The following is a 26210-nucleotide window of genomic DNA, read 5'->3' as shown; positions in this document are numbered from 1 at the left end:
CTACTTAATATATCTGTCAACCATTTCTCTTCGGTATCAGCATAAAACATCTATACATAAAACACAAACATACCACCAGGATGATCTACTGAAAATTTTTAAAATCTATCTTTGTTGTTGAAAGTGTTACAGATGTCTCCTTTTTCCCCTATTGACCCCTTCCACCCTACACACCCCCCCCCCCCCCAGGTACAGCACTATTGTCTGTGTCCATGGATATTGCTTATATGTATCTGCGTTCTTTAGTTCATCTCTCTCTCTTCCCCATCATTACTTTCCTCTGAGATTGATGGATCTCAGAAGGAATCTACTTAAACTTTTAACATCAAGCTTTTCCTATTAGCAGCTCTAGGGGTGCTATAAAAGTGGTGTGTACTTCTCTATGCCACTTTTAACTCCCTGCAAATTTTTCAAGCTCAATGAGAGTTTGCGCTAAAAGGGAAGTATGACCAGGTGTGGGTAGCAGTAAATGCAGGTCCAGGCCAGCTCCTAAACATAGGACAACTTTAAACGAAGTTATTGTATTTGAAAATGTTCATGGCCGCTTCGATCAGCTGAGAGTTTTGCAGAGAAGGTGACCATTAACGAGCAGCACCATCTTCTGAGTCCTTTGGTACTCAAGTCCCAGTCTGGACACCTGGGTAGTCTCAATGCTAGTGAATGGCCACCTCTTCTCCTTCTCGGTGTAACGGTGCACAGTGAAGTATATTTGCATAAAATATTTTGAATTGTGCTTTCAGACATAGAAAGGAAGAAGTCGAGGAGCGTGGTCTTTACAGCCTATGTTTTGAAGATGGGATAATCCCTAAGAGTACATTTTACTGTCATAGAATTATAACCATGGAGGGTTGTGTGTGTTTGTTTTTTTAGAGAATTTTTAGTGTGTTGTTTTCTCACTGTCACTATAGAATTTGTATATGTGACTTAAATTTCTATCATGAGTATGATTTTTATCACTAATGGCAATTGTTGGCAGTCATTATTCCTTTATGTATATGACTCAGAAAGCCTTGTCACATTTATGGTTTAGACTTATATGCATGAGTACATTTATTTTTGAAAATATGATTAATTATAGAAATGAACCATAGGTTTTTTTTCCCCAGGAACTTGTATATTTTATTTAAGAACTGTATACCTATTGTTTTAAAATAGACATTTTCTTCTACAAACCTTTATAGTTAATTGAGAATTGTGGATTTTTTTCTCTATTACATATCCTATTCTCAACAGATAAGCCATTAATGGGTGTTATTTTTAACTTCCTGTTATGACCTTCCCTGGTGAAAAAATAATGAATAAAATTCAGCAGATGTTTTATAAAACTAGTAATTTAATTTCATAAAGGTGATACTCAAAGATTTTGTACTCAGCTAAATGCAGAAATAAAGGTTCTAAGATAATTTTTTAAAAATAAAACATAATCTTCTGGGTTTATATGTGCCTTGCAGCTTTCAACAGTTTACCTCATTCTCATCTGATATTATTTTGCATTATCACATTTAATTTTATATTAAAAGTATCACACATAAGAATATAATACATTGGAAGTTGAATTGTCTCATTTCAGAGTTCAGAAAAATGAGTTTAGTTTAGTGTTCATCTAATAAATACTAATTTACCACATGTCCTATATTTAACCATCCAGGTGAGTATTACATGTAAAGGGATACATATGCTACTTTTCCATGGATTATAGCCCCCTACCTTTCATCATCAATAAATGGACATTCGTTGCTTGCTACATCCACCTTTTGATATTGTAAGATATATATTAGTTTGTATATCTTTTTTTATGTGATTCTGAAGGCCCTTCAGTTTGAATTATATAGTTCTTCCATCCATAAATATGGCTGAAAGTTGAAGTTGACATGGATCAATATGATCTGGGCTAAATATCTAAATGTGACTGATTATGTTAGCATCATGTCCACAGATCAATATTGAGTTTTATTATGAGCCTGACTCTATAATTGGGTTTAATCAATAAACTTTTGTCTCCTTTCCTTTGCAACTTTAGGATTGCACCATGTAGGTTTTAAAAACCACAGTTAGCTTACATTTAGGGCTCTGCTTCTTGTGATGACCAGACACGAGGTCTATCTGTGAATTTTAAGGAACAATGGAGCTTCAGCTCCACCATTATGAGGAGAGCCCCCTTTTATCCTGATAACTGATTGCTTGACCAATATGCGCACCATTTCCAACAGAGCTAATGTAGTAACACCCAGCACTTCTTTGGGGTGGTGTGTGGCTCTCTCTCTCTATCCTTAGTAAATAACTCACATTGAAGACTTTGACAAAACATGCCATTAATGAAAGCAATCATAAAAGCTTGCCTTTTGATACACCCGCGGGGTCTACAGGCGTTGAAAGATGCAATCTGTAAAGAACAATGAACTTGGGCCTTTGATTGAAGTGCCATGTGGGACCTTAGGCTTTGTCTGCATATTTGCACAAACATGATGCTCCCTTTTTCATGTCTCTTAAACTTGAAGCTTGAGAGCATTCATTGCCATTTCTGCATTAAGGTTGGTCCCATTAAAGGCTCCATACAAAAAATAAAAATAAAAAGAGGACTGGAAGTGGTCCAACTAAAGCTTGTGTGTTCATTTCTGTCCTAGTTTGCCATTTGGGAAGCAGGCTTCTAGCCATCATTGCAGTTTTTTATGAATAGACTTGGGTTCTTTTATAGTCATTCCTAAGTCAATATGTACTTAAAATGGATCAAGTTTTCCTAAAATTGAAAAATACTATTATTTCTGTGATGAGTATTAGAAGTAGCTTTGAAAGAAAATAGGATTTCATCACCTCATTTCAAATGACTTGTAAATTTTTCTCTGTCATTTTTATGTGGACTCCCCAAAAAATGCAATTTATGTTCATATGCTGAATTCATCCTATTTTATGTAATAGAAGGTAATCTTTTGTTATTATGAGGCATGCATTTTGTGGTTTTAAAAAAATCCATTTACCCGTTATTAAACCAAAAATATAAATTTTATTATACATGTTTTTCTGAATTCACAGATGCAGACCGTTTTCAGAAACATGGTATGGATGAGTTTATTTCTGCAAACCCTTGCAAGCTTGACCACGCCTCCCTTTTCAGAATACTCCAGAGGCAGACTTTGGATCACAGACTGAATGATTCCTATTCTTGCTTGGTAAGTACAAGTCTTTCTGTCTGGTTCCCCACAGGTTAGAATTCAAGAGGTTTAAAAGTGAGAAATACTTGTTATGAAGCGGCATTTTATTCCTGACTTGTTTAATAACTGTAGTTGGAGTTAGGGGTGAAGGATTCCAATCGATTGCTTCCCAATTTGAAAATTATACACTTGAAGACCACTGCTGTGCCACTCAATAGACAGGAGAATAGACTCAGGCAGACCCTGAGCTGTGGCTTATCGGTGCCTCTGGAGAAGGTCGAATGAAAATAGAAGGCTTTAATGAAGATAAAAAACCCTCCGTGACAGGATTTACCAACACCTGTACAGACATTGTAAGGTTTAAGTTCTGTTCACCAAAGGTTGATATATTTTTCAAGTCTCTCTTTTGTTCCTAGAAAGACAACCTAATTAACAGGGGGAAAGAAACAGAGGGGTAAATAGGGCAGGGGCTGTCTATATAATAGGAACGCTTTAGTCTCATCTAACCCTCAGAAGATCATTTGCATTCCTTCAGTTATGGAGAACAGGTGCCCATACCTTCCATGGCCATAGAGAGAGAATGATTTTAGGTTTCCAGTGTCCAAATCAGTTCAAAAACTGATGACATTCGATATTCTGAAAATAACCAGAAACATACCATTAATGAAAAAAATGCCTGAAGACACTTTAGCCCTCGCTGGTTTAGATCAGTGGATAGAGCGTCAGCCCTACAGACTGAAGGGTCCCAGGTTCAATTCCAGTCAAGGGTACATGCCCTGATTGCGGGCTCGATCCCCAGTGGGGGGCGTGCAGGAGGCAGTCGATTAATGATTCTCTCTCATCATTAATATTTCTATCTCTCCCTCACCCTTCCTCTCTGAAATTGACTCTCTCTCTCTCTCTCTCTCTCTCTCTCTCTCTCTCTATATATATATATATATATATATATATATATATTTCTTTTTTTTAAAGAAACTTTAGCCCTAACCAGTTTGGCTCAGTGGATAGAGCATCGGCCTGCAGACTCAAGGGTCTCAGGTTCGATTCCAGTCAAGGGCATGTACCTTGGTTGCGGGCACATCCCCAGTAGGGGGTGTGCAGGAGGCAGCTGATGGATATTTCTCTCTCATCGAGAGAGAACTCTCTATTCCTCTAACTCTCTATTCCTCTCCCTTCCTCTCTCTAAAAAATCAATAAAATATATTTTTAGAAAATTTTTAAAAAGACACTTTAATTCAGCTTTTCTTTATGATGCATAACAGTGCCTTCAGAAAAGCAGATCTCAGTACCAAAAGAAAAAAACAATCTTTTTTCTTTTTTTTTTTTGTAGGGTTGGTTTAGCCCTGGCCAGGTTTTTGTGTTGGATGAGTACTGTGCCCGGTACGGTGTGCGAGGCTGCCACAGACACCTCTGCTACCTTGCAGAGCTGATGGAACACTCAGAGAACGGTGCTGTCATTGACCCCACCCTGCTCCATTACAGCTTTGCATTCTGCGCCTCTCATGTGCACGGCAACAGGTATTTTAACTTGCAAACACACAATGAAAGGTGTGGGGTGGACTTGGGAAGAGTGAACAGTGTTTTGTCATCACCTAGGAACAGATTTTAAATAGCAAACACTTCTTTAGAGAGGAAAAAACCCCACAAAATCCCACAAAGGAAAAATGTACATCAATATGCTGTCGATTTAGGTGGGCTGCACGTTAATGTCCCTTTTGGCCGTTGAAGCCGCTTGGAAAAGAGAGAGTGAGAGAGAGCATATCTGGGATTAGACGTCACCTCTAAGCTCTTAGAGGCCACCTAGGACCAAGGTCTGCACAGCTTGAGTGTCATTGGAATTTCCGTTGTAATGCATGTGTGTGTGTGGGCAGGTGGTGCTGAGAGGTTTGTGTATTCCTAATGATGCTGGCTTTTCCACTGTGGAATAAGCTTTCATTGATAAGGCAACATAAACAGTGGAGTTTATGTAGTGTCTTCTCCTAGCCCCTTCCCTAACCTACCTTTCTCACTCCAGTGACCTCTTCCCTTGCTTAATCAGAAGGGCAAGAAATCACGTAATGCAGACTCCCCAGTCTGTGTACCTCTGAGCCAAAAATCTCTCCATGTCACTCCCCCTGTCTTTTCTGAATCCTGTTCTGGAGAACCAAGGGCTCCTCCCTAAATGAGGCGCCACTACCCCATCCCCTTCTTCACTTGCTTCCTTCCACCAGGATGCCATCGCTCCCTCTTGATGGCATCCTGGTGGAAGCAAGTGAAGAAGGAGATGGAGTAGTGGCACCTCATTTCCGTTTCTTTCTTCCCACAAGCCTGGCCAAGCTTCACCTAGCCCCACCACATAACAGATTGGTCAGGACGTTCTGAAGTCAAACTGCCTGGCTTCCAACTGCTACTTGTGCACTGTATGAGGTAGGGCAAGCTTCTGAATCTGTGTGTCTCTGCTTCATTACCTTTGAGAAAGACATAAAATAGAACCTTTCACAAAAATCATCACTTGTGATCGGGATTAAATACATTCTTATATATCAAGCACTTAGAACCGTGCCTGCCAGGGATGTGGTCAAAGGCCGTTGTGTGACCCCATATGTCGTCTTACGTCTTGTCATCATGTCAAGCTACCTTCCCACTGTCTTCTCCCCTGTCTGGCTTCTGGCTCCTCGCTTGCCAGTGAGGCTTTCTGAAATGGAGTGCCTGATAACACAGTCACCTCTGCCCCAGCTTCACTCCCCTGACTCTCATCAGAAAGTTGATGCTATGGCACATCCTATAGACCAGTGGTTCTCAACCTGTGGGTCACGACCCCTTTGGGGGTCGAACGACCCTTTCCCAGGGGTTGCCTAAGACCATCGGAAAACACATATATAATTACATAGTTTTTGTGATTAATCACTATGCTTTAATTATGTTCAATTTGTAACAATGAAAATACATCCTGCATATAAGATACATTACGATTCATAACAGTAGCAAGATTACAGTTATGAAGGAGCAATGAAAATAATTTTATGGTTGGGGGTCACCACAACATGAGGAACTGTATTAAAGGGTCACGGCATTAGGAAGGTTGAGAACCACTGCTATAGACCCTGTGCTGCTTAAAGTGCTGCTTCTCTCCCTGAGGCGGCACCACCTCAGCTCTCCTCTCATTTTTTTTTTTTTTTTTTACCATCTCTTCGCTCACAGGTCCTGTTCCTCCAGACACCAAGTACAGGCTAGTGTTTGTTTCTCACATCTGTTCTTAAACTTGCTCTCTTCTTTCTGAGACCTTTCCTACTTCAGTGAAAATTCAGCTTCAGTGATCTCGCAGCTTCAACTGTGACCTCTCTCGGTGCAGATAATCCCAACCCAGTTACTCTTCTACAGAACAGATCTCCATCAGCAATTTCGGACTTGGATGTTCTGCCAGGACTTTCGACCCTCATATAAAATTAAATCCATCATCTCGCCAAACTAGCGCCTGTACCTCTCTTAGCTCCTAGCAGAGTGCCTGGCAAAAAGTATCACTCCTGACACAAAGTGTTCAGTAAATATGTGATGAATGAAAGAATGGCTTTGTTATTTATACTACTGTTACCTGCATTCATGGCCCATTCACTGTTCGTTCATCTTTTTCTTGACCTCCTAGACTCAGTTTGTCTTCCGTCTTCGTTAGTACTCCTCAGACTTGTCTTTCTACCATTTCCATGCACCTACCCTTATCCGGACCTTCAGTTTTTTCTTGCTTATCTGTGTTTATGCATCTTTCTACTGCTGCTTTTCTCCCTATAGTAGCCTGGCAATTGCCTTCTAAATTACAGATTAATTTTTACTGTACTCTCTTTCATAAAACTTCAATGATTCTCATTTGATTATTAAATTAAAAATAGATCCCATGTTATAATGTTTGGGTTTTCTCAATATCATCTCATTCTCTCTACTTAGTATGAAGTCCAAATATTCCACACATGATCTTTACCCCCCAGATAGCCTGTGTATTTTTACTGTAATGTGTCTGTTTCCAAGTTTTATAATAGTTAGAATCACAAAACTCCTTTAAGAAGACTTGTTCAAACACTAAACCCTTTTATCTGTAGCTTTCTTATGAAATGTATCATGTATACTTATATGCTATAAACACACACACACACACACACACACACACACACACCCTTCAATTCTACTAGATCATATCTTGAAGGCAAAAACTAGTCTCGTTCACCTAGTATCCTCTGAAGGCCTTACCACAGTGCCTTGCATATTGTGGGGGCACAATAAATATCTGTTGAATTGCAGTGGCCACTGTTGCCATTTCTCATCCCAAGATGAAATAAAAGCGACCCTGGTCTCAGAACCTGCTCAGGCTCTGCCCTCATTATGGAACTCAGCCTTTCGTGGAAATCAGGGGGATGTTGCAGGCTGTGGTTGCTTTTCACATCACCTCAAATGAAACCATCTGAACTCAGCAAACTTAGGGGGTGCGGGGAGTGAGAGGAGCAGGCACCGTCGGGATGGCTGACCATTGATAACCAGCATGGCGGGGGCTGTTTTACTGAAACTGGTCTTACCTCCTGGCTCCATCCTAATTCCTCCTGACCAGCGGCTGTCAGAGGGCAGGCCTCCAGTGTTAGGCAGCACTCCCAGAAGCAAGAAGATAACATGGATGCAATGAAACAGACATACCCAGCAAATGTCGTATGATAGGATTATTTTTGTCCTTAACACAGAAAGGTAACATTAAATTGAAAACATTAAGTAGGAAATTCAGCTAATGCGCCCCCAAACTGTATGCATTTGAGATACATTTTAATGGCAGCCGGGAGCTGCTGCCACTGCCTGGGAGGCAGCCTGATTGGAATCTATAGGTTGCCATAGTTACTTGTATTCTGTAAAAGTATTGTTTTCTTTGTGGTGGTACACTGTAAAGTGAAATCTAAGGTCTGTTTTTATGTTCATGCATATGTTAATAGTACATATTAAATCCATTTTCCAGGTTAAAATATGTACATATGCAGGTATCTCTGGGTATGTTTTAGAATTGAAATTTTAGTCAGTCTCTGACCCAACAGTTAGGTCACGTGTAGCTTAAGTAAAAAGAAAGCAAGGCCCGGCTGGCATGGCTCAGTGGTTGAGAGCCCACCTATGAACCTGGAGGTCACATGCCTGGGTTGTGGGCTTGATCCCCAGTGAGGTCGTGCAGGAGGCAGTCGAGCAGTGATTCTCTCTCATCATTGATGTTTCTATCTCTCTCTCCCTGTCCCTTCTCTCTGAAATCAATTTTTAAAAAATCTTTAAAAAAAAAAAGAAAGCAAGAAGTGCAGGTTTTAGAGAAATTTGAACCTCAGTGTAGGCCAGAAATTATACAAGGTAAGCTAAAAGGTATAATGCTTCCTGTAATTTTTAGAGTTAAGTGGATGTCATTCAGAAATGTCATGCTGTCGCAATGAAAGAATAAAAAGAGGCAGATCTCTACTTGAATCTCGGCTCTGAAATTTGCAGACAGATCCCTGTCGGGCAAATCATTTAACCTTTCTGAAACTCAGAGTTCATATGTAAAAGGGGAAATACTAATGTGCAGGTACTAGATAATCATAAAATGCTATGTCCGTATTGATTAGTTATTATTCAAATATGCTTCTCGCCCAGAGACAAGAATGTAAATTGTGAGAGGAGGAAAAACATGAAAAATTGGTGGTTATACCTCATGCTAAATGGAAATATTTCAGTGTGTATGTAATGATACTCTTAATTCCTCCGCTGATAGAGTAATCAGGTTTGAGCGACCTGTCCTTGTGAAAACTAGCGTCTCTTAGCCACGTCTGCAGCATCTGATATCTATGCAGATTTTCATTAAAAACACTGTCAATGTCAAGTCTGGCTTTCCAGTCAGAGTTTGCCATCGTCTCCTTTTATGATCATTTTTTCATCTGTCAAGACTCACACGGAGAGAGTCATTTCGTTCATTGCCTGAACTACCTCTTGCAAACAATGGGCAGGAAAAAAGATTGCCTTTTGTTCGTGGCTGATGTGAAGGACAGCAGAGCTGTCTGGCGGGGAAGTTTCTCGGAAGCACGTCCTCTTCCCCGGCGTCGAGCGCTCTGGGTGTGTGCGTTCTGTGCAGACACATCTCTGAATAGCACTCTGAGTGTCTCGGGAATAAAAGAATAGAGCTCAACAGAAAAGGCCTGGCTGGTGCTGGGACTGAGAAAGAGAGGGGGGAAAAGGAAGGGAGAGAGAAAAAGTGAGTCAAGGACAGAAACAGACACACTCCTTGGGATGAGAGCCGCACACATCGTGAATAACACAGCCACTCGCTCAGCCACCGTGCCCCCGAGGACCGACAGGAGGGAGAAAAAGACTTGCAGAGACAATGCGTCGGGGGGCAAAGTTCTAGGTTGATCTGTGTGGTTATACATCTTGGTTTTGTAAGGCAGGCTGAGGGTGGAGAAGCGGCAGCAGCAGCGACACAAAATGGCTTTTGTGTTTCCGTGTAATGTAAGATCTGCGGTGCGTTCACTGACTCCTCAGTGCACAGGGAAGGGGCCGCTCCGACCCGACGTGCCAGCTTCCAGTACAGGCTGCAGCAGACAGGAATCCCTGTTTTCTGTGGGTTCCAGGTCACAGCACAGAGTGGTGGGCAGTCTTTATGGGCATCAGTCACATCATATCACGAAACCTCCATCTTCTTACCTATCGCCTCAGAAATTATGGTCATCTTCCTGCTTCTAATTTTAGAGACAATGGTGCATTTTTAGCAAAATCATAGATAACCACATCAATCAGGGTCATTAAGAATCTTCATCACCACATGTTTTTACTTTATATTTATCGTTGACTCTATTACAGATGTCTCCATTTTTACCCCCCACCCTCCTTCTCCCACCTTAACCAGCCCTCACCCCCCTCATTACTACATTACTACTTTTTTCATTTTTTATTTATTGATTTTATTGATTTGAGAGAGAGAGGGAGAGAATTTGTTGTTCCTCTTATTTATGCATTCATTGGTTGATTCTTGTATGTGCTCTGACTGGGGATCAAACCTGCAACCTTGGCATTTCGGGATGACGCTCTAACCCAGCGGTTGCCAACTGGCGGTCCGCGGACCGCTGGTGGTCTGTGAGGTCCGAAAGGTTGGCAACCGCTGCTCTAACCAACTGAGCTACTGGGCCGGGGCGAGTCATCATCACTTCTTAATCCTAGTCTTGGATATATGGCATAGAGAACTTAAGCATAAATGCTATACAAATCCTAAATCTGGAGACTTACTTCTGGGACAAGTGAACAATCAGATCAAATATCAGAGCAAGGTTATCCTTATGCACTGTGGCCAATCTGACAGATTCCCTTCCACATGCTGTGTGTGCCAAGGTTGAAGGGCACTTATCACTGAGTGCCTTGACAGTCTGCACGGAGGGTTCTTTTTTGAATATCGGAAACCTAGAACAATCCCAGATCTGCCTCAAACTTTCCCAGCAGCAATATTTCTTCCACCCAACCTTGAGTTCAGTACTCAAGCAAGATAATTATGCCTTTCAAAACAAGACAGACAAAAACAGCACAGTGAATGGTATGGGGAGAAACTTGGTACCTTGGAAATACCAGTGAGCTAGGAGTCTTCCTCTCCCAGTGGTTCTACTTAAGAGCTATTTCATTTTACTCAAATGGTCTGAGCCTCAGTTTCTCATCACTTCCTTGTGATTAATAATGTTAATGCTGTCTGCCTTTACATGGCTCCTAAGTAGGTCACGTAAATCATGTAAACACTTTGTAAATGATGAAATATCGTTTAAATATCAAGTTGGTGATATTTCATGTACAGTACGGTAGTTAAGTAAGTTTTGGGGAATTGTTGTGTGGAAGACTGACAGCACAGAGGTGAACTTTGAGGGTGTCATTGTTACAGCAGCATACTATCAACAAGTGGCAAAAAGGAGGATGCGACTGGGAAGCAGTGAGTAGGTGCCTCACCTCATGTGCTTTCCATGGTGAGGCTATTTCACCACCACCCCCCCCCCCCGCCCCCCCCGCCCCCTGCCACCCCACTCCCATGCTGCTGGGAAACACTGTGGGCCTAATATGGGCGTGGCCAAGACTCAGCCTGAACAGAAGTAAAGAACCCCATTGTGCAAGGTAAGCAGTCGCCAGACCAGAACTTGGGGAATCGTTACTAAGGTTACTTAATCACTCTCCTCTGTTTTCCCTTCACACCATTCATTCACAGCAAACAGCTCCTGCCTGGGTTTTTCTGAAACAGTGCATAAAAGAGCCTGCTGAAGGTGAATTGCTGAGAAGGAGACAAGGGAAAGGGAAAGAGTCAGTTTATGTTAGAATATAGACCAGGTTAACAAGGAGTAGAAGCAAAGAGCTACTCCTCTGGTTAGCTTGTCTTGAACTTGAGATCTTCAGAGCCTTCTTAGCATCATTAGGAGGGGTAAAGAATTTGGGTTCTTGCCTTAGCTGGTTTGGCTCAATGGATAGAGCCTTGGCCTGTGGACTGAAGGGTCTCAGGTTTGATTCCAGGCAAAGCCACATACCCAGGCTGTGGGCTTGATTCCCAGTAGGGGGCATGCAGGAGGCAGCCAATTGATGATTCTCTCTCCTCATTGATGTTTCTATCTCCCTCTCCCTTTCTCTCTAAAATCAATACAAATATATTTTTTTTAAAAAAGAATTTGGGTTCTTGAGTTGGCTTTCCATGGAGTTTGCTGACATACTAAACTTTTTAAAGAACATAGTACATATGTAATTCTCTTACTTAGAAACAATCAAGCAAAACAAAAAGCTGTGTATGTATATACATGTATAGCACTTACCATTACTGTTTCCCATCAGTTTGGGATTTTCAGATCTATGTTGATGCTCAGGATTGGCTGTGATTTTTGTTTATCATGCCGTTTGTGTCAGGGTTTGGCATACAGGTTATTGCAGCCATATACAATGAGTTGGGTAGTTTGCTTGCTTGTTCTGGATGATAGTCAAAGAACTCAGGTTTTTTCCTTCTTCTTTTATATGTTTTTTTTATTTTAGAGAGAAAGGAAGAGAGAGGGTGAGAAAAACATTGATCTGTTGCCTCCTGCACAACCCCTTCTGGGGATCAAGCCCACAAACCTGGCATGTGCCCTGACCAGGAATAGAACCGATGATCCTTTAGTTTATGGGACGATGCTCAACCACTCCAGCCGGGCAAATAACTTGTTTTGTGTGTTTTTAAGTTGATCAAGAACTCATCTTTGAAGGGCAGGGGAGAGAGAGGGCTTGGAGAAGGTTGGCAAAGAGGAGGAATATGGGGGACATCTGTAATAGTGTCAATAATAAAATTACATTTAAAAGAAGAACTATTTAAAACCATCTGGGTGTGGGGACTTATTGTGGAGAGATATTTAACTATTGCATCGTTTCTTTTGTAGTTAAAGAACTATTCAGGCTTCCCATTTATTTCTTCAGTAAGTTTATTAGGTTATAATTTTCTAGGAAATAGTGCATTTCAGATGCTTTTCTTTATCTCCAAACATCTCCCCTTCCCCATTCTTTATTCTTCCCCCTTCTCTCTTTCTCATCAGTCCATCTTACCAGAAGTTTGTAAACTTTTATAAACTCTTCTCAAAGATTGCAACTTTGGCTTTGTTGAACTCTCTTGTTTCTTTGTTTTCCATTTCATGAATTCTTTTAAAGTAAAGTTTTTATTTTAGAGTAATTTTAGATTTGCAGAAAAACTGAAAAGATAGCACAAAGAGCTTTTGGATTTCAGTTTTCTCTAATGTTGTCATCATAATGACCATGGTACATTTGTCAATACTAAGAAACCAACACTGGTACATTACTGTTGGCTAATCATCAGTCCATTTTTTAAATTAATGTCCTTTTTTGTGTTCTAGGATTCAACTCAGAATACCACATTGCATGTTGTTATCATGTCTTCTCTGATCTGTGGCAGTTTCTCAGCCTTTCCTTGTTTTTCATGGCCTTGACAGTTTTGAAGAGTACTGGTCAAGTATTTTGTCAAACATTCCTCAATTTGATTCCTCTGACATTTTCATGACTAGACTGGGGTTATGGGGTTTTGAAGGGATGAAATACCTTTTCTTCTGTTTCTGTCAAGGAGTAATGATATCCACAGGACATCACTAGCCATGTTCACCTTGGTCACTTGGTTAACGTGGTGTTTGCCAGCTTTCTCCACTGTGAAGGTATTTTGCTTTCTTCATACTACTAGGAAGCAAGTGACTAAGCGCAGTTCACACACAAGGGGAGAGAGGAATTAAATATGTACTAAATATCCTATATAATAAAAGGCTAATATGCAAATCGACCAAACAGCAGAATGTCCGGTTGCTGTGACACGCACTGACCACCAGGGGGCAGATGCTCAATGAAGGAGCTGTCCCCTGGTGATCAGTGTGCTCCCACAGGGGGAGCGCCACTCATGAGCCCGGCTTCTGGGCTCATAGCTGGCCAGCGCAGCAGCGGTGGTGGGAGCCTCTCCTGCCTCTGCGGCAGCGCTAAGGATGTTCGACTGATGGCTTAGGCCCGCTCACCATAGGGACAGACATCCCCTGAGGGCTCCCGGACTTAGAGAGACACCCCCCGCCCCAGTGCATGAATTTCGTGCACCCAGCCTCCAGTATACATATAACTAACTATGTAGCTAGTCCTCCCACTTCCTTGGAGGGAGGATTAGCTACATACATTATGAAGTAATCTTCTGTGAGGAAGATTTGTGTCCTCTCCTCTCTAATTATCTGGTCCACCATTTATATCAATATGGATTCATATATAATTCCTTTATACTTTGGGTTGTAATCCAATACTGGTATATTTGCTCTGTTGTTCAAATTGTTCTAGCTTGAGCCAGTGAGAGCTCTTTCAGACTGACTCCCTGTGATGTACCCCATCCTTGTGGGGTTTTTTGGGTTTTGTGGTGGTTTTTTTTTGTTTTTTTTAGCACTTTTGTTGAAAAGTATTATTGGTGCCCCCTTTGTTTTTTCTTTCCCATTGACCCCCTCCTCCCCACACTCGCCACTCCCAGGCCTTCACCACTCTGTTGTCTGTGTCCATGGGCCATGGATATGTGCACATAAGTTTCCCGGTTAATCACTCCTCACCCCACCCTTTCCCATCTCCCCTCTGAAATCATCAGTCTGTCCCAGGCTTCTATGTCTCTTTTTCATCAGTTTATTTTGTTCATTAGATTCTGCATATGAGTGAGATCATGTAATACTTGTCTTTCTCTGACTGGCTTATTTCACTTAGCAAATACTCTTCAGGTCCATCCATGCCGCTGCAAGTGGTAAGAGTTCTTTCTTTTTCACAGCTGTGTTGCATTCCATTATGTAAATGTACAACAGCTTTTTTATCCACTCATCTGCAGATGGGCACTTGGGCTGTTTCCAGATCTTAGCTATTGTAAATTGCGCTGCTATGAACATAGGGGTGCATATATTCTTTCTGATTGGTGCTTCAGGTTTCTTATGATATTTTCCTAGAAGTGGGATCACTGAGTCAAATGGAAATTCCATTCTTAACCTCTTGAGGAAACTCCATACTGTTTTCCACAGTGGCTACACCAGTCTGCATTCCCTTTTCTCCACATCCTCACCAAAACTTAATTGTTTGTTGATTTGTTGATGATTTCTAACAGGTGTGAGATGATATCTCATTGTCCTTTTAATTTGCATCTCTCCAATGATTAGTGACTTTGAGCATTTTCTATCTTTCTTGTACTAAACAAGCTCATCTTATATTTTCCCTGCCTCCGCCTAGAATCAACCATTTCTCCAAGGAGTCCTAATTCCTTTTATTAAAGAACTAGAGGTCCTGATGCATGAAAATAATGCAAGAGTAGGCCTTCCTTCCCCCAGCTGCCGTCACCAGCTTCCCTCTGGCACCGGAGACCCAGGCTTCCCTCTCAGCCCCGGCTTCATTCAGAAGGTTGTCTGGAAGGACATCCGAAAGGTTGTCCGGAAGGACTCCAGTCTAATTAGCATATTACACTTTTATTATTACCGATGGGATTTAGAAAACAAGATCGGGATGATGGATATGCCCATAGCTACTGGGTTGTCATTGCTTCCAGGCCCTCTCACTGGACAGAGCCGTTAGTCCATCCTGATGTCTCCAACTCTAGTCCAATACCACAGAGCCCGGGTTATCCTTCCTTTCTTGCTTGTCTGTAGCTTCTCTCTTTAACAGCGAGAAACCTGGCTTCCACCATCTCTTTACTTAGAGTTCATTGTTTGTGTACAGGTCTTTTAGTCAGTAGCTTTATGGTTTCCAGTCCAAACATTGTTCAATAGGACAGCTTTTGTTCTCCCCCGCTCTCTTTAGTGAGGTTATGTCATACAATACAGTTAGTGTCACTTGTCACAATATGCATTCCATCCTGAGATCCTTCGACACCTGGTGGTTTGTTTTCTTTAAGTTTGTATTCAGTAAAGCTCACGTTCTGTGCTGGCCAGTTCTTATAGTTCTGTGGGTTTTGACAAACAGAGTCATATATTCACCACACTAGTGTCATTCTGAACAGTTCCATCACCCTTTAAGTTTCTCTGTGTACCCCTTTTTGTAGTCAACCATTTTATTAAATATTGTCTTTAATTTGATTATTTCTTCTCCTTCCTTGTGTTATTTTTTGCTAACTTCCTGTTTGATGTTACTAGTTAGCTTTTCTTCTTTTATAACATAAGCATTGAAGATTCCCACCAATTACTGCTTTTACTACATATATAAATTTTTATGTGTAATATTTGATTAAAATTCACTCTTAAGTAATTCTAACTTGTCATTATAATTTCTATTTGACAAAGGGCTATTTATAAGTGTAGTATTAAACTTCTAATAAAGTGAAAGTTTTTTGTTTTTTCCCTGAGAACTGATACCTAATCTAATTTATTTCTATTCATAGAATGTATTCTGTGTGATACTGATTCTTCATAACTTGCTGAGAGACTTTCTTTATGGCCAAATATTGTAAATGTTTCATGCTGCCTGAAACAAGTCTACTCTGTAGCTTAGTAGTACAAGCAGGGTTTGTGTGGTTCAGATCTTCTAGACTCTTCTTATTTGCCTGTTTGATCTGTGGGATTGTGACCAAGGTTGAGTGGGAACCGCCACTGCCATTGGCTTCTTCCTTTTACTTCTGCCAAATTTTACTTTTTATAGTTTGAAGCTGCTTAATCGCTGCACTTAAGTTTAAAATTATTTAATCTTCCTAGTGAACAGAAATTATTATCTAGTGGCCCTCTTTATAACTAATAATGTATTTTTAAAGTTTATTTAGATAGTTATTAATGTTAGCCTTTTGGTGAGTATTTGTCTGCTACGTGTTTATTCATATGTTTAGCTTTTCTGTATTCTTGTATTTTAGTGCATCTTATAAATAGCAAACTAGATTCTGATTTAATTATCCAACATGACATTTTTTAAATCAATTTAGTCCATTTACAGTTATGTGCATTTGTATAAGTAAATTCATTTCTACCATTTTGGGCTCACATTTGTAAGCTTTTTTTTCTTTTTTTTTTCTTCAGTAGTTTACATTGTCCAACATTTGAGATTTTGTCATATGTATGTTTTTTGTCTTTTTTTAAAATATATGTGTTTATTGATTTTTAGAGAGAAAGGAAGGGAGAGGTGTAGAAAGATAAAAACATTGATGAGAGAGAAACATCATCTATTAGGTGTCTCAAGCCCGCAACCCCAGCATGTGCCCTGACCAGGAATCGTACTCTGACTTCTTGGTTCCAGCCAGGCCATATGTATGTTTTTAAAGTCTTATACTAATCATAAAATTTCCTGTCTTCCTATAGAAGTTAGAACATTTCACTCCAATCAGCTTCTTCCTTGCTGACATGTTTATGTTGTCTGGTATTTTAGTTATATATAGCTACTGTTTCTGCCAATGTTTAAGCTATGGTCACCATTTTTTATTCAGCTAGCATTTTTGTACTAAACACACATCTCTGAAATCAACTGTGGGAGATCTATAAGGCCTGTTTGAAAATGCTTTCCTCCAAAGAGGATTTGCTCTTGCTTTAGTTGGTGATAGGGGTGCTGCTGGAGCTACTGTATTCCCTCATTTTGGAGACCCCTTGCCTGCACAGTAGTACTCAGTATAATGAGGTCAGGTCTATGATGCATATTCTCAGAAAAGACCTTTTCACTCAGTCTATAAATGTGGTGGATACAGGCAGGCTTCCTTGTTGCCTCCCTTTGCAAGATTTTTTATTCTTTCTAGCCATCCTTTCACTGATAGCACAGCCTATTCAAGGGTCCTATTCACAGGCATCTCAGGTTTAGTGATCCGGGCACATTAGGTCTCTGACCCGGTGGCTGAGTCCTTTGAGCATAGCTGTAAAGAGCCCTTGGTGTCAGCATTTGCTTCCAAGGCAGCTCTGGTGTTGACGTTCACTCCTACTTCGGTTTTAGCTCCTGACTCAATTTTTGTTTTCCTGCCTTTTGGATAACTTCTTTTTTACTTGTTATAAGTATAGTACAACATTTAACAGTGTGCCTGCTATAATTTATTCAGTGTCTAGGTGTTTTGTAGTGAAGAGGGATTTGGAGAGTAACAAGTAAGTTGACTATATTAGGAGCAGAAGTCACATGATGAAATTTGCATTTTGGAAAAATGAGACATCTCTGTGGAGAACCTCCTAGGACCCCTCTGCTGCAGGTTCCACCCGGTTAACTGCTGCTCACCCTCTTCTCTCAGCTTAACTATCGTTCCCAAAATGCATCAGCCCTTGAAAATCTAAACCACATCAGGTCTGCACTTTTGCCCTTCTTAAATGTAATTGTACACTTAGGGTCTGATTTTTCTTTTTTATACCTTTCCTTACTATAAACTCCATTAGGGTAAAGATCACTTCTGTTGTGCTTATATTGTATCCCCAGGACCTAACTAGGTTCTCAATACATATTTGTCCAGTAAGTAAAAGAATGACATTGGCCAACTGTTTACACATTTTGCAAGTGACATGTCAGGACACTTCATAAGCAGAGTTCGCAATTAAAATGTTCTTAATTAGATGCAATGGTTTTTATGGCCCACAGAAAGACCCTATATAACCAGCATGATTGTGTCATTTTGTACCATAGAAATTAATGTGTTAAAACAATGAAAGAGTCTTTTTATGTATAAAGTTGAAAATTATCATGACAAATGATAAAAGACCATGGGTGATGAAGTTGCAGGGCAATTAATAATTTCATGGACTATAGGTCAGAGTATAAGCTGATAAGTGCTTTCTTAAAAAGCACTTTTGCAATTTGTATCAAATGCCCAATAACATTCCATTTGTCTTGGTTATCTTGGCCATACCAAAACATCATACATTAAACAACAGAAATTTATTTTCTCACAGTTCTGGAGACTGGAACTCTGACATCAGGATGTCAGAATGGTCGGGTTCTGGGGAAGACTGTCCTCCTGGCTTGCAGGTGATTGCCTTCTCTCTGGGTCTTTGTATAATAGAAGAGAGATCTCATTCTTCTACCTTTTATAAAACCACCAATCCTATCAGCTTATGGCTTCACCCTTATGACCTCATTTAACCTTAATTATCTCCTTAAAGCCTTATTTCCAAATGCAGTCACATTGGCAATTAGGACTTCAAGGTATAAATTTGAAGGGGGGACACAATTCAATTGATAGCACCATTCAACCTAGCAATATGCTTTCAGAGTGTGGCTTAGTGGTTGAGCATGGATCCATGCACCAAGAGGTCGCTGGTTCGATTCCCATTCAGAGCACATGCCCATCTTGCAGGCTCAAACCTTAGTAGTGGGCATGCAGGAGGCAGCAGATTGATGTTTCAATCTCTCTCTCTCTCTCTCTTTCTCTCTAAAAATCAATAAAAATATATTAAATATTTTTTCAGAAATATATCCCAAGGAAACAATTAGAGGTGGGTTAAAATATATATATATTGTTTGTGTCCATAGGTTATGCATATATGCATATAAGTTCTTTGGTTAATCTCTTAAAAAGGGGATATCTGTAATACTTTCAACAATAAAGATAATTATATCTATGTGTAAGATTTGTTATTGCAGCAGAATTTATGGTAGGAAAAACAAAGGGAGAAAATGTCTAGATTTTTACTAATACAGTATTCTATTAATAAATTATGGTACATTCCAATAATGAAATAATATCCTTCCACTAAAAAGTATATGTTAGAATATTTAAATAATGTTAAAAATATTTACAGTTCATTAAAAGAATCACCTTATAAATCAGAATGTACAATAATATCCGTAGATTTATAGAATAGGAACTAGAATTATATTTACAAAATGGTACTGCCAGTTATTTATAGTTGGGACATTTATAGGAAATTTTAATTTTTGTGTCTGTGTTTTTCTGAATTCCTCCATCCACATTATAGTTTGTATATAGTCCTTTAATTTAAAAACATGTCTTTTAAGAAAAATACTAATGTTAGGTGTGTGGCAGAGGGTGATGTTGGCATCAGAGAACACACTCGCTAACTTTAATATTTTTTATTTTTAGTATAAAATCTCTCGGTGTTTTGTTTCCCCTGAATTTTAGAGCTGTGTGTGGCAGTGATTTAATTTGGATTAGTCCAAGAATGTTTGTGAGTTTGGTTGCAAGTCAGGTCAGCTATCAAACATCTTTGTAACTGTCCTTAGCATATCGTTTGTTGCCTTAACACAAAAACTACATGACAAAATCACATACCTTCACAGTGTCAGGCATTGCTTTCTCTGTGGAAATGTCTGCTCTTTAAAAACCTCCAAAGAAAATAGAATGTGGTAGGAAATTCAAATAAGGAAAGGAGTAGGAGGGAGGCGTGTTTGGAAAAAGAGAAGAATGATTTTAAAATTGTCTTAAAAATATTTTCTCATAGAAAAACTATGTCTTCTATCTCAGTGAATGTGAAGGGATCAAATTAATGTCTTCTCTGGATATGTAAAATTTCAGGGAAATAAAAGGAATCTGATTATGTACTATATGACCATCTAAATAATATGTCATTATATTTGAAACAATAGGAGGTGTTATAAGTTGGGGAAACAAAAATAAGAGATTTTTCTCCTTCCTCTTCCATCATTTCTTATTCTCATGCTGTGCCTTCCTCTCTTTTTTATTCTGTTCACAAATGGATATTGGTGGGAAATACACGAAGTGCAAAGTGACTTTTACCTGCTGTGCTGCAGGCAGAATTGACAATTCAGAAATACCACACTCTAGGTGTCTCTCCCCTTCTCATCTGTTAGAGGAAGCTACGATGGAATGTATAGGAGAGGGCAGGTGAACAGAGCCCTCTAAGAAACCCCAAAGCACCATAAACTTAGTCATTTGTCCGCTTGCTTGCAAAATGTCTTTAACCACAAACCACCAAACTGCCAGGACATGCAAACTTACCTGATGGCTTGGGAGGGGAGGGGGAAGAAAACCTGTCTCATCAATTTCCCAGGCTTTTCTGTACAGTGGTAGTTCCGGTGTATTTATTCAACTCACCGGTTCCCTGAGCACTCTGTTCCAGGCCGTATGCAAACTCCTAGAGATGATAAAGACAAGGTCACATTTACTCCCGAGTATCTAGAACCTACTCAGCTGAGGAAAGTGATTGAGAAAATAACCATAGAAGATGTTATAGTTTTCACTAAAAACAAAACAAAACAAAAAAACTGCTCATCAGCACTGAAGTGGGAATTTTGAGGAGATCCTGTGACTAAGTAACTTTGGGACATGTTGTTTAAAGTTAAACAAATTTCTGCCCTAACTGGTTTGGCTCAGAGCATCTGCCTGTGGACTGAAGGGTCCTGGGTTCTAGGTTCGATTCCAGTCAAGGGCACATGCCCGGGTTGCAAGCTCAATCCCCAGTAGGGGGCATGTAGGAGGCAACCGATCAATGATTCTCTCTCATTGATGTTTCTAACTCTCTCCCTCTCCCTTCCTCTCTGAAGTCAATAAAAATATATCTTTAAAAACAAAGTTAAACAGATTTCTTTACTATCAGGCTTCTCAGACTCTTTAATACACCTTGATTGCACTATGATCCTCCAAGAAGGTCTTACAATTTGTATTGTTCACAAAATACTTGGGCAATTTAACCCTTTTAGTTGGAGCTTATCACAGGACCACTGTTTATGAAAACATGTCGACAGCCAGTAAGACCTCTTTACTCCAACTTACGCAGATAAAATGGTTATTAAATATGCCAAAATTCATTTTTATTGGCCTTAGGAGTCTCTGAAATTTGGTGTTAGATTGGAAAAAAGGACTATAAAATGTGTGAACTGTAAACAGTTCAACTAAGGGAAGTGAAGCTACCGGATTAGTCCATTTCTGAATATGGAAGAGTCCCTCATTGATCCTTTGTCTTGTGCTCAAGTGCCTGACTCTGTTATCCAGTTTTATATCCTTTTGTCTTAGATCTTTCTTGAGCTATAGTCTAATCATCCTTTAACTTCATAGAAACTAATTTCTCATCTGAACTATCCCAAAAGCCATGAAGATCATAGAAAATGGATCAGTTACACTGTTTATCCCTCTTGTGTGTGTTTTTTAGGTCTTTTAAAAAAATAAAAAATAAATTGTCCCTTTAGAGCAGGGGTCCTCAAACTTTTTAAACAGGGGGCCAGTTCACTGTCCCTCAGACCGTTGGAGGGCCAGACTATAGTTTTAAAAAAAAAACTATGAACAAATTCCTATGCACACTGCACATATCTTATTTTAAAGTAAAAAAACAAAACGGGAACAAATACAATATTTGTATTTGCATGTGGCCCGCGGGCCGTAGTTTGAGGACCCCTGCTTTAGAGCTTAGATTGCACTCATTACAGAAGGAATTGGTAACCATGCCAAGATGTCCAGTATACATAAAGGATTCTGTTTATTTTAAAATGCCTAATTTGTCAGCTTGACGAATAGCACAAATGATAAAATCCTTTAGATCAGGGAGGAATTTAATGAAATTCATTTGTATAGGCCTTAGTACTGTGTGGGAACTATTTTTTGGATGAGTCTGGCTTTCAGAAAAGAGAGTGTGTGTATAATAAAGGTGTGATAGTTTCTCTTAAAACAGAATGTGACCCATAGGCAGATGTAAGATCAAACCTATTAAGCAATACTTGCAGAAGGTGCTATTGTATGAATTCTGTTTTTTTAAGAATCTTTGAAATATAATTAACATAGACACAACTGCATTTGGTGTTCAACTGCTTGTGTAATGCCAGCAGGAAGTTCCATGTCATTACTTATTTGACAATATCTATAATTAAAAGGTATGTATCTACTGTTACAATGCGTTTTATAATTTGTTCATAACTTGAACTTCTTTCAGAGAACACTCTGCTTTTATTAAATCATGTAGTTTCAATAACTATAGGCTCCAGGGGAAAAAAACAAAAAATATTAAATCTTGATATATGAGAATACTTTTCTTTCTCGTCGGAACCACTTTAATATTTAATTATAAGTACAGAGTTAAACCCAAATTAACTTTCAAATAAGAGAATTGGTCTTTTATATTAGAATTTTCAGTAACCACATTTTCACAGTCTTTTAATCATTGTCAAAGAAGCATTGTTCTTTTTACTTTTATTATCGCAGGGAAAAAATTTATCCTTGAGATTTAAAGTAAATCATTTTACTAATAATTAAAATGGCAGGTAAACACTGAAAATTTTCTGCTGTGTACCAATAAATACATGCTAACTTTTGTTAGAGATCTTTTTACCCAGAATACTTAACTATAATACCTGCCTCTGTTTGCTTTTCCAAAAAAAAAAAATCCTATTTTATCTACTGTTATATAACAAATGTTCCAAATAATTTATGCCATATTAACACTAATAAGCAATATTTATGAGAGCACTAATTCATGAATTCTCATAATCTTATATAACTGATATTTTTATAGTCTGTGTATCACTCATTCATTTCTTTGGCATTTATGTATTATTGAACATCAACAAGATGTTCTAAGCACAAGATGTATAGCATGAAGGAGGCAGAATATAAACAAATAAATAAATATGCCACATGTTGGATGACAGCCTTATGTAAAGTGGCAAGCAAAAAAGCCTGGTAACAGAAAAGAGGCCTATGGGAAGGAGAGAGACTGTACCTTTATATCGGGATGATTAGAGACAACCTCGACAATCCTGAGTCAAATCCCTAGAGAGGAGAAGGGAGCAAGCCAGCTGTGTGTGTGCCTAGGGAAAGTGCTACCAGGCAGTGGAGACCCCGAGGCAGCGAATACTTCATATGTTTGCAACCAGGAAGGAGGCCAGGGTACCTAGAGTGACAGGACTCGCTGGAAGGGGCAGAGGTCAGAGAGTCAGTGTGGGGTAGGAGGATCATAGAAAGTATCGTAGACCATTCTAAGGGCTTCGGCTTTTAAAATGACTGCCGCCGTTGCAAAGAGATGTCTGATGCTTGAAAAGGGTTCACAACAGTGTGTTGCCAATGCTCGGACAAGAGACTAGAGGAGAGACCAAAGAGGCTGGCATCGTTCTCAGGGGAGAGCTGGTGGCTGGAACCAGAGGGGAAGCGGTGGAAGTGGTGAGGGCTGGTCAAGTTCTGGGTGTGACTTGAATGTACAGCTGATAGACATTACTTTATAACTGAGTTTATGAACCTGTTATTTTAAGTCTCTTATTACCCTGAGTCTTCTGATAAACAGTCATAAAATATAACTAGTTCAAGTTTTCCTCAAGGCTTCTGCAATAACATACTTTGTAGTGTCTGAAAGAGTACATTCTAGAACTTCCTTTTTAAGGTCTTTTTTAATAGACTCAATGACTCAATGATAGGTATTTAAAATGGTAGTAATTTTAAGTTATTTGCCTTTTAATACACATAACATAGAAAATGCCTGAAGTACATGTATTTAACATAGTGCCGCCATTATTGCTTCTCAAATAAAGCTTCCATTTCCTAATGGGTCTTTAAAAATTGCTCTTTATTCTTTTCTGTGCAAATGGAGGAGGGGGGAATAAGGCATGGACATTAAGAGCACTGGCTTTGAAATGCAGGAGTCCATGCTTTGGCACCCAGCTGTGTGACCTTGGGAAGTAGCCTAACCTCCCTGGACCCTAGCAGCCTCTTTCCTTGGAGTCTACAGAAAGGGTTGCTGTGAGCATTTTTTGTTGTTCTGCATATAAAGCAGCTAGCACAGTACCAACCTGATATTTAAAAGTTTGTAATTGATAATTACTACGTTTGTTTTGATGATGATGATGACAGAAAAATACTGATTGACACAGGAAGTATTTTCATTTATTGGGAGGAATCATTTTAGAAGGAGCTGTTACCTTCAGGCTTGACTGCAGCGAAGTTGCCATTTATTCCCAACAATTTAGATACAGAACAACACTTCATATACCTAATATTCAGAATAAGAACATGTGAATAAGAGCAATTCCACAGCATTAAATGTTGTGTTTAATCGGTCAGATATGTACCTAATTTAGTAATAAACTCAATAAAATGATGATCCTTCACTGTATATAATGGTCTGTATCTTGGTGAAGGTCGACATTAGTGACGCTCCCTTGATTCACCTTTCTTGCTTTTCATTGCCCGAAGCCCTGACTCCACTCCAGGTAGGCAGTTGCCCCAGGGAAGTTCTCAGTGACAGGACCACGTGGCAGTCAGAGAGCAAAGCCAAGGGGCATGTCAGTGGTCAGAGTTCTTTGCTGTTTTCTATCAAGTTTGCATAAGTGTGTTTAGTGAAATAACCACCTGCAACTTTGTGGAATGTGTTTTTACTGCTATATATTAGATAGCATAATGTAGTTATGGTTTTTGTTGGAATGTCACAATTCCCAGATTGATGAGTAAACTAGAGCTCTCCAGCTGAACTTTTGTCATCATTGTCATATGTATCCGTTCATAGGTTGCAGTCTGGGTCTTGTGTTATCATTTCCTCAATGAGAATTGGCTCTGAAGTAATATGTGAAAAAAAATCCATTATCAAATTATAAAACCTTGGAGCTTGCTCATACTTAATTGCTTTATAATTTATAGACCAGACTTATTTTCTTCTTCCTAAAAATATTTGAAAGACCAATATTTTGCCATTAGTTTTTCTTTAATGAACATTCACATGCATTCTGATGGGGAAAATGTGATGTATTACTCTGATTATGTAGTGAAATAATTGATCTTTCCCTACAGAATAAACCAGGGGTCCTCAAACTTTTTAAACAGGGGGCCAGTTCACTGTCCCTCAGACCATTGGAGGGCCGGACTATAGATTTAAAAAAAACTATGAATAAATTCCTATGCACACTGCACATATCTTATTTTGAAGTAAAAAAACAAAACGGGAACAAATACAGTATTTTTATTTGCATGTGGCCCGCGGGCCGTAGTTTGAGGATCCCTGGAATAAATTCTAAATCCATAATTGTAAGAAATATTTTCAAAGCATAAATCATAGCAGCACATGAGTTTCTGAAATAAATTATTTACTCTACATTGGAAAAAAAACTTGAAACTTAAATGATGCTTTGATATAAATAAAAGGTCTTTATGTCAGTGAGATGCAGGTATAGCTTTAAAATTTAATTGCTTTTTATCCTAATTGACTAGTTTACAAGAATCTCACACACACACACACACACACACACACACACATATATATATATATATATATATATATATATCAATGGAATGTCAAATAAAAATCTCATTGGAAAGTTATTTTAAGCATTTGTTTTTCATAGTTCTTGTTTCTACCTATTTTCACAAAAACATTAAAATTAGTAAATTGGAATGAAATGCATAAATCTTTTGGAAATTAAAATATAATTTTTAGAAAAATGAACTAATGGGGAATAAATTATTGGTGTTATTAAATGCAAAAAGATTTATTTTGTTGAAATATATAGATGTTGTAATGTATATGAGATTACTATACCTTTTCTCTGTATTAACAAAGACAATTAAAATTTATGTTTTCATATTTTTGCAATATACCAGATACTTAAATTGATACAGAATAAATTCTAAATCCATGCCATTAGATATATCTTATATTTTATATGCTAATCTTAGTAAAAGAAGATTTCTGTTTCATCCTCATGGCTACTTTTAAAAGTCCTAAT

The 26210-nt window shown here is 39.0% G+C and overlaps 1 protein-coding gene across 9 annotated transcripts in view; it reads left to right on the top strand.

Annotated features, from left to right (window-relative positions):
- The window catches only part of CADPS2 (calcium dependent secretion activator 2), a 497767-nt gene that overhangs the window by 354506 nt on the left and 117051 nt on the right, over positions 1 to 26210 (top strand). For all 9 annotated transcript variants that reach the window (XM_070423807.1, XM_070423806.1, XM_070423804.1 and 6 more), the window contains exons 12-13: positions 3031 to 3167; positions 4480 to 4667. In XM_070423807.1, coding sequence (XP_070279908.1) covers positions 3031 to 3167; positions 4480 to 4667 — 325 coding nt within the window. The remainder of the gene's footprint in view (positions 1 to 3030; positions 3168 to 4479; positions 4668 to 26210) is intronic.

This window comes from Myotis yumanensis, unplaced genomic scaffold (assembly GCF_028538775.1).
Source record: "Myotis yumanensis isolate MYYU_CA2020_CCGP unplaced genomic scaffold, mMyoYum1.0.hap1 SCAF_9, whole genome shotgun sequence".
Taxonomy (NCBI): domain Eukaryota; kingdom Metazoa; phylum Chordata; class Mammalia; order Chiroptera; family Vespertilionidae; genus Myotis; species Myotis yumanensis.
Note: the sequence above shows the minus strand (reverse complement) of the source record. Positions and strands in the feature narration are given on the sequence as shown.